Source organism: Musa acuminata, chromosome BXJ2-2 (genome assembly GCF_036884655.1).
Source record: "Musa acuminata AAA Group cultivar baxijiao chromosome BXJ2-2, Cavendish_Baxijiao_AAA, whole genome shotgun sequence".
Lineage (NCBI taxonomy): Eukaryota > Viridiplantae > Streptophyta > Magnoliopsida > Zingiberales > Musaceae > Musa > Musa acuminata.
In genome coordinates, this window is record NC_088339.1 from 23,305,809 (window position 1) to 23,315,542 (window position 9,734).

Consider the following 9,734-nt stretch of genomic DNA (forward strand, 5'->3'; position numbering starts at 1 on the left):
CTTGGGTTCTATAAGCAATCATTTCAACATACACTTGATATACAATACAAATTACAAATATAGACTTTGTAAGTTTTGAACGATCATGCGATAAAGGGTCTAAGATATTCCGTTATAACCAAAAATCCCCATAAGTGCTCATATAATACTTATGAAACAAGGCAACGAACAAACTCTAAACACTATCTCAAAGGCCTATTTAATCATGTGCCACCCAGGAAACTCCTGAATACTATGCCGACTGACACTCCACACTACTCTGCGAAGCTAAAAAACCCCCCAAAATGGTTACTTGAATGACTTATTTCTAAATAGTTTTGCCTCTATGTGACGATTGCACATAACCTGCCTACGATGATAAGCTTGAAAAACTATAAAAGCCAATCAAAATGGGACTGTCAAGCCTATTATAAACCCTCTTCATGCTGTGTAAAGCATAAATAAAACCAAAAGACATGGACATACACGAGACCCTCCTTATTATTTTTGTTCTCTCGTCACCACTTTCGTCACATCACAAGGCTAATCGTCCCATGGCATTGGCATTCGTGGCTGCCTTCGCTATCATGAGACCCTCCTTACTATTTTCGTTCTCTGTCACCATTTTCATCACATCACAAGGCTAATCGTCCCATGGCATTAGCGTGAAGCGCCACCTCGAATACCCATGCCCCTCTTATCTTTTGCTTCCAATGCTAGCTTCATGCTTGCACCCTTAAGGAGAGAAGAGAAGATGAGACGAAAGCGATGAGGATGACGATAAGCATAGGGCACATGAGCGAAAGAAAAGACGTACGAACAAAACAAGACATGACGACGACGGAATAGAGATGATTGACCATCTTTAAGAAAATATGAGATGTTTTACGTGAATAAAACAAAACAAAATTGATCCTTTAAAAAAAACAAAACTTAAAATATTTTTTTTATTGCCCTGTATACATTGAGTAAGACCTGTTTGGTGGTTGGGAAAAAAAAAAGAAAAGCATCTGTGTGAGTGATTGCGTCATTATTATATAATAAAGATGATTCTTACTATTATCTGAAACTCACGAAGGAAAGAGGCAGAGTGAAAAATTTGTATGCAGATGTCTGACACCACAGCAAACGTCGATCCAAACAAATTTGTATGCAGCTAGCGAATGGTTGGCGAGAGGAAGCCTCAAATAACACAACAAAATGTACCATTCAAATAACGAATTTAGATGGCACTATCATTCGCACAAAATGTACCAAAGTTTTACCAAAATTAATGTACTTCATTCAAACAACAAAACCCTCAAAACTCGAGAACAGCAAGTACAATAGCACAATAATGCAAAAACGAAAAAGTAGCACATGAACTTGAATTCTAGCATATAGCCATAAGTGGGAGATTCAATTATCATTGACCAAGCTGATAATATGCATACTGCACTCAACTCCTTATAGATCCAATTTATTCTATTGATTGACGATAAAAAGTTATCTTTTCTATTAATAGAGCATCATACTTCAAATATTGAAAAAATATCATGGTAATTGATGTGTAATTCGAAAAATCTGATACATACACAAGAAAAGCCACATACCAAACACCACTTCTCTTCAACAGCTACAGTATTTTGCTTGAATTGCAAGCATCATTCATCAGCCAGCCCTGAATTCTTTGTAGTATTAGAAATTCAGAACAAACTACAATATTAAATTTGGGTAATGTTTACAGCCATGTAGTACAATCAAATGCTTTTGTATGCCGAACTGAATGACTGCAGTATAAGTCAGCAAAACTTTCATCAAGAAATAGCTATTCTATTCCATCTTCTAAAGCACACAAAATAAAGGTGTAGGGACTAAGACTACATTTCATGGGACTTCTGATGCATCTCACATAGAAGTCATTACAATTACGAGTTATAAATAGAAGTTGAAACTTGACTAGTATCAATCACACTCATAGACTGAGAAAGGAAAAAACAAGCATCTCACAATGAATATATCGATTGTGAATCATACAGGTGCCATCATATGGTTGTGGGCATGATATATAGATTACAAATCTTCCAGTGCCATCACAATGAATACAACAGATTTAGGTGCCATCATATGTGAATATAATTTATTTATCTACCTAGCACAGAGGCCCGAGTGACTTGAACATTCAGTGTAACCACATACGTGGCATGTGCAGTCCATAAAATTACGAAAATGTGATCACTTCTACAGTTGAAGTTCCCTATTTATTGCAATTTATTCTATTTTTTTGTATAAATATAACTTTAGTTAAATACATTTTTATATAAATACACTTTTATATATTTCTCATACCTTAGTTAAATACACTACCCCAAATAAAATCCACACTATTCTATCACCGTACAAGATTATACGACCATAATCACTGATCTGACTACTGGTAGACGTACATAAATCCTTGATCAAACAGCAGTATCCTTAATAACATTAACAAATACAATGTAGTTATTAAAATTCCTCGATATTAGCTGAAAATGGCTAGCATCGGATTGAGAAATTAAAGTTAACCTATTATATAAGGACAAAAAATGCAAAAACTGATTGATTAGCCTGAATTTTTTCTATTTAGATAATCAGGATAAAGCATAGAAGAAAGGATGCCCAATGAAAACCAATTAGCTCAAGAACTGGTATCCTTACAAAACTGTAGTATACATACATGACCCAGCCTTGTGGTGCAGATGTAAAAGCAGTAACACAGAAAATATAAATCAGTTCTAACCTGCTCCAAAAGCTATAAAGAAATATACCTTTACACCAAAAGAATCTTCTCAGGCAAAGTCAATCACCATGGCTCCATCTTCTCTATACATTAAAAAGTCCCAAGTCTGAAGTACTTATCTATTTGTTTTGATGTAAAACAAATTTGTAACTTATCTGCTAAGAGGTTCAAGTTGCACTTCCATCATGCCAGATGACTGAGACTCTGATTTAGTAGCAGTACTTTCAGGACGCAACAGATCAACTGAATCATCTTCCTCACTATTTCCCAACACCCAATTGCCTCTTAGATGACTCCTGTCCTTTCTTCTTCGCTTAACCTCCATATACTCCAAGTACATAACTAAAAGGACAAAAGCCAAAATCCATAATACTAATGCCCAAGTAAGCTCTTGAACATTCTCGCTATCATATCTTTGTGCCAAATGCTTCATTCCACTAAATAGAGAAGCAACTCCAGCTACAATGGCAGACCTCCCAATGATAACATGAAAATATTCCCAAAGTATTCGTTTTGAAGAGGCAACTTCTCCATTAGCTGGTCTTTTGGGACGTACACATGCATTTATTGGCTGTGAACATGCCAAGAGTATAGCAGTTATACCAAATTTCACATGCACTGAACTTAAATAAAAACCACGGAGTTCAGCAGCTGCAAAAAGAACACCAAGTAGCATAATTGCGATTCCAGAGTACTGCAAGTAGACATGTAACTGGTACCAGCCATCACCTTTTACATGTTTCAAATACCTTGCAGCCAATATTCCCCCCGGAAGCAAGATACCCCAAGCCACAAACATCATAAACCCATGAACAGCTAGAACAGGGCGCAGATCCTGCTCTGCCTCTGCCGATCCTCGCAACAATAGAACCCTAACAGGCCTATTGCTTGTAACAGAATGCATATTCCTCTCACTTAGATCGTCTTCTGACCACTGGGCACCCATGGCCCAAATGACTTTTAGAGGAGTAGTTGGATCAATGATATTCTTACATTCTATCTTTCCACTACAGGAAGGTGACAAAGGACGAGTAAACTCAAATGTCATGATTCCATTGTCTTGTCTACATCTCATGTGTGAGATGTTTTCAGAAGTTGGATGCACACTCATAGCATCCTTTGCATCAATCCAATAAGTGTCTACATGACCTTTCCCATTATCATCTATCCAACCAACATAGGCATAGCTGTTTATCATTCCACTTCCAAATCCAATCGCAAGATATCCACTTTTTTTCTCACCTCGAGCTGCAATAGATATTGAATCTTCGGATAAAGTCCAGAAAAAGGATGCTTGTTGATCATCCAAGAGAACACTATTATTGTACATGTCCGAAAGACCTCCATCAACCACATGAATTTTCCAACCCATTTTCTGCTCAAACAAGGAGTGGTAGTAAACTTGATCGGGTGTATTCCTGTCAGGTGACCAAGTCAACTCTGTTGGGCTAGCTGGCACACCCTCGAACTGTGATCCACCAGCGTAGATAACCTCGGTCATATTCCGCAATGTTGCATTCCCACCAATGGCATCGGATGTGATGTAGAGTGCAACATCATGCCCAGCTTGTATCGAGAAGGTTACTGACACACCCCTTTCTACTCTCAGCGAGGGTGCTTCTTTCTTGTTAATATAAAGCACCTTTGAGGGATTTGGAGGGTTTGGGTAATGCAAAGCTGGCCCTGATGTAACAATGAGAGGTGTCTTCGCGACAGCAATGATCAGATCCTGATCCTCCTTATCTTCAGCATCCAGTGGCCCGAGGCAGTCGTCCACCTGCTCTGACACATTGAGTCTAAGGTAACCATAAGCCGTTCCTTGTGAACTTCCATGATATTGGGGAAGGTAGTATGGCCTAAGGGAATCAGGTGGCCTCAATATACCAAGCGCCCAAATCACTGTCATGTTCTCTGTCCTGTTCACTGGCACATCATACTTCTCATCAACAGACGCCGGCGGGCGCTTGTAACGAACAAATGCCACCCCATCTCGGCGGTGCCCATAGAGAAACTCGGTGTTGTTCACCAGTCCAATCGGATCCGATCCCTCATAGATAGTATCAGGACACACACCTTCGACCTTGCCATCCTTGTTAAGAAGACACTCGCTGTATGCAGTAATAAAGTAGTCTTCAGCAAAGGGAATACCTTCTTCTGTGAACCCAGTGACAGTCACATCGGAACCGATCATGGGAGATGACGAATCAGGCTTCGCCCACCCAAAGGCCATGTAGTACTCCGATCCCACGGTTGCTTCGAGGCCAAAATCGACGGAATCAGACTCAGGGTACAGCGACCACCGAAGTCGAAATATTGGAGACAAAGTCAGGCAGTTGTCGAACATGGTCGGCGGGCGGCGGATCCTGCTTCTGTTCTTGGCCAAAGCCGGAGAATCAGGAGCTGGAGAGGGGGCTGGGGAAAGGCCAGGGCTTGGCGCCAGGGAAGGCTCGGTCTCGTTGCCGGTGGCGTTACGGATGACGACATGGCCGAAGTCAGAGGCGCTGGCTTCGTCCCAGATGGCGAGGACCGTGATCTGGTCCCAAGTGGCGTTGCCCCACAGCCGAACAGTAAGCGACTCATTGCGGTAGGTGCGGTTGAGGGGCATGTCGGAGATCTGGGACCCAAGGGAGAGGTTCCGGAAGTCGTCGCCAGCGGCGCCCCACCACCTGACCTGGTCGGAGCCGGCGAGCATGTCGAAGCGCCGGACGGAGAAGGAGCAGCCGTCGACGATCCGGACGACGCCGCGGACCTGGTGCTGGGCCATGGCGAGGTCCGCCTCAAAGCCAGCAAGGGTAGTATTCTTGGCGCATCCGTCGCCGGCGACGGCGACCGGGAGGAGAGCAAGGAAAAGGAGCAACGGCAAAGGCGCCATGGGAGGAGCTTCGATCGAGATCTGCGTAAATTGGGGGAGGTCCAAATTAGGGTTTGACGGAAGCGGGCGGCTTCCCACCGACGGGTCGTTAGTGCGTCGCCACGAGGAAACCCACAATTGGTGGGATCGCTTCGGAAGCTTCTCTTCTCCCTTCTTCATGCGTGTATTTATAAAAATACATGATAAATCCTTAAAAATTTCTTTATTTTCATTATTAACTTTTTTTTATTTATTTCAGCAAAGTTTCTTTATGTTTTTTAAAATATAAAATTACCTTAGGTGTCCACCCCTCCCTCTCCTGTTCCTCCTCATCATCGTGATTGTCCACTATCTCCTGCCTCGAAGGTTATAGTCATGACCTATTGATACTTGGCATAGGTAACCTTTTTCATTCGCCTCAACGGCCCTAATGTAGATTCTAATCGCTCGCCAAGCTTGGTCGTGACCCGATGACTTTTTCTATCTCATCAATCAATCACACATCTTTGACTCCCTCAAGAAAATAGCACATAGCACGTCAACAAATCTGTAATAATAATGGACAAAAAGCAAAAGCAACAATAAAATAGCACATCAACAATGACAATATTGATATCATGGATAATTTCATCTTTTAGAAAATAAAGAACACTCCACAAGAATAAATGTAAAACGACGCTAATACGAAAGAAGCGAAAATAAGATATTTTTGTTAAGAATTTAACCATTTATATATATATATATATTGTTGGATATCTATATCACTTCATCAAACAACTTTATTTTTGTTTTTTTTCTTAATTTCCTCTCTTTGTCTACAATTATTATTATTTGCTGTCTCTCTCTCTCTCTCTCTTTACGATGGCCAATGGACTTGTAGCCATGTGGGTGAAGTTAATACTTAGTTCTTTATTCATTTCTCTCACTTTTTTTTTTTCTCTCCAATTGCCTTATGGGCATGTGGGGAAAAAAATTATTTCCTATGATATTAGGATTTGATGGGAACCTTTGAACTGATATCACTACAATAAATTCTACACAGATTACATTAGATGGACTGAATAAAAAGTATGTTTGGAAGAACCTTAGGGAGGACTTGCACATGTTCAATGTAGTTGTTTATAGCATGCAAGAAATCATCTTATTGGTGCATAAAACATGATCCTGAGGTATAGAACATTTTTTTCTTGATGCTGATCTATCTGTTGTCTTTTTTTTGGTCAAGTTGATTTCACCAAGTTTATCTGCCTAGTGAAATCTAAGTGTATTCTGACTCTTAAGTAGTCCAAAATATCTACTTTAGACAAGCAGAAATAATTGAACACCTCATTAGAAACATATGATCACATCAAAAACATGGTGAAGTATTTGAGACCTGGCCTTAATTGGTTTTTATGGGTTTTATTTTTTCTTCTTTTTCTTTTTCTGTGATTAAACAAATATAGCAATTCTAGCATTATTATGCAACATATGACACATTTGTAGGTCAACCATATCTTTCACCACACATTTTCTTCTCTTAAGCATCATATTTTCTTTTGCTTAAACATAGGATAATTCCACATGTTTCTGAATTCTGATGTGATGATGGAAGTTGCAAATGTGTTGTTGCAATATTTAGCTTCACCTTTAAAGCTTCCACAATGTTAAACAAGAGTTGATCTGACCAAAATATGAAAACAACATATAGTTGAATGAAAAGACCAACAACAAATGAACTCCATCAGTCCAATGGAAGCATCAAGAATTAGTTGACACTGTGTGGTGAGCTGGATAACCATCAAGACTAATTATTCTCTTTCCCTATTGGTCAAAGTCTACAGTAAACAGCAGGTGGTCAAGGTAAGTTCTATAGCATGCAAAGCATATATGACCTTATCTACTAAGTCACAAGAAGATGGCAACACAAGGACTATAGCATGTGTGGATAATGGCCTTGTAAAAAGCATATGTAATTATATCAATTGAGACTCTTTAACTTTATATCAATTGTTGTTTTTGTTTTGTTGCTACTAATAGTTTTCATGTCTTATTGAATACTATTGTAATTATATCCCTTTGTTTTATACATAGTTTCTATGAATTAATGCTACAAGCATAAGATATAGGCAGCAAATGTTTGTCACATGATTCATCCCAAATACAATTGCCAACTAGCCAATACTAAAAGGTCAAACTTCTATTTGTACATATCAATATCTAGGAAGAAAATTTTGTAACTTTTGCATTCACAAATCAATTACTTATAGATAAGAATGTAGGATGAAAATATCCATAGAATGTGCTATATTTATTGTTTCACTTTAAAACAAGGATTAAAATTCACTCTGAATCTATTTTGGTAAGTTATCATATTGGTACAATACAAGCATACTGACCCCTATCATCCGATATCAACAAAAAGAAATATATTATATTCATGCTCCAACTGGTATTATCTACCATCAAAATCTCACTGCCACTATTCAAATCAATTCATACATGCAAAAAACAAAGGGCAATACAAGGTCATTTTATGTAGTTTCTTGTTCTGCATTAAACTAATGTGCTTCAAAACTCATCTTTCTTGCCCATGCATGCACATGAAGAATTCGAAGGTTCAAACATGGCATTCACACATCAACACTTGTTCTTTGCTTGAATTAGTGTTGTGCATCGAGTGTCAACCCAGAGTAGACAAAGATCAACCTGGGAGAGCTTCCTCATGATCTGTGATTTGATGTGTTGATGCGCTTTGTTTACATGCTTCATAACCTCTCTTGTTGACTTTTCATGAACGTTTGTGTATAATTCTTCCAAGTTTGATCATTATTGGACAGTGTAAAAGGATGCTAATCGACTCTTTCAAGAACAAACGTTGTGCAAATACACTTGAAGCTTCCTGCAAACCAGTACAGATGCATGATGATTCTTTCAACCTTCTCTCTATGAGTAGCATGCACAAAGCCTCCTCATTTCACCCTCGTGCTCTTTGAGGCTTCCGCTGATCTCTTCGCACCTGTATCTCCCTGCACCAAAGGATGCCGAGTGACGACGTCTCCGTCCTCCCTGGCCACGGCCGGACCGTGTGCGTCACCGGCGCCGTCAGGGATCCTGGTCGGTATTTGCTGTAGTGCGATTCGTGTGAAAGCTTTGCTTTCTCTGATCTTAATGCCTTGTTGTTGCAGATGATCCGAAGAATGGCCACTTGCGGGCTCTTGATGGAGCCAAGGAGCGGCAGGTGCTCGCCAAAGCGGACTTACTTGATGTGCAGAGCTTGCGCGCTGCAATCCATGGGTGTGATGGTGTGTTCCACATGGCCTCTCCGGTGACGGACGACCCCGTGAGTGCTTCGTCAGGATAGAAATGACGAATACTTGTCTCATGTACCAACCTTGAGCTCTTCGTCTTCGTCTTTCTGCAGGAGCAAGTGATCGAGCCGGCGATAACGGGCACAAGGAACGTGATCGACGCTGCAGTTCGACGTGTAGTTCTCACCTCCTCCGTCGGTGCTGTCTACATGAACCCTAACCGCGGCCTCGACGAGTCGTGATGGAGCGACCTCCGGCACCGCAAGAGCACCAAGGTCATCACCATCATCATCGTCAATCACCAATGTCTTAACCTAGACAGTAGATTAAACCACGTAAATCACGAATCGTCAATCACCAAGGTACGTCGACGTCAGGGACGCCGCCGAGGCTCACGTAAAGGTGGTCGAGGCGAGGGGTGCCAAGGGGCGCTACATATGCGCCGAGAGCACGCTGCAACGGGGGGCGGTCGTCCGTCCGAATACTCGCCAAGCTCTTCCCGGAGTACGCCATCCCCTCAAAGTATACCTTATCTCTTCATCAGCTGATCTGCCACCGATCGCAGGAGGATCGATCGACTCTGGACATCGTTGCAGGTGCAAGGACGACGTGAATCCACCGAGGAAGGGCTACAAGTTCGCAAGCCAGAAGCTGAAGGACTTGGCGGTTGCATTCGTTCCTGCGAAGCAGTGCCTCTCTGAAGCTGTCAAGAGCCTTCAAGAGAAAGGCCTTCGCCCCCATTATCCTGTAGATGTATACCATCAATACTGATCACATCGCAGTGCACAGCATTTTTCTCCTTCTCCCCGTAATCTTGTAGACGTACTCCATCAATACTGATCGCATCACAGTGTAT

At 41.0% G+C, this 9,734-nt stretch overlaps 1 protein-coding gene and 1 pseudogene across 1 annotated transcript; one reads left to right on the top strand and one right to left on the bottom strand.

Moving 5' to 3' along the window:
• Positions 1–1,217: 1,217 nt before the first annotated feature.
• LOC103972382 (cytochrome b561, DM13 and DOMON domain-containing protein At5g54830) lies at positions 1,218–5,745 on the bottom strand. The gene is made up of 2 exons (XM_009386710.3): positions 2,766–5,745; positions 1,218–1,639 (listed from the first exon to the last, which is right to left on the bottom strand). The coding sequence occupies exon 1, from the start codon at positions 5,607–5,609 to the stop codon at positions 2,889–2,891; it is 2,721 nt and encodes a 906-aa protein (XP_009384985.2). The 5' UTR covers positions 5,610–5,745; the 3' UTR covers positions 1,218–1,639; positions 2,766–2,888.
• Positions 5,746–8,608: 2,863 nt separating this feature from the next.
• Positions 8,609–9,649, top strand: LOC135605422 (cinnamoyl-CoA reductase 1-like; annotated as a pseudogene).
• The last annotated feature ends 85 nt before the right edge of the window (positions 9,650–9,734 follow it).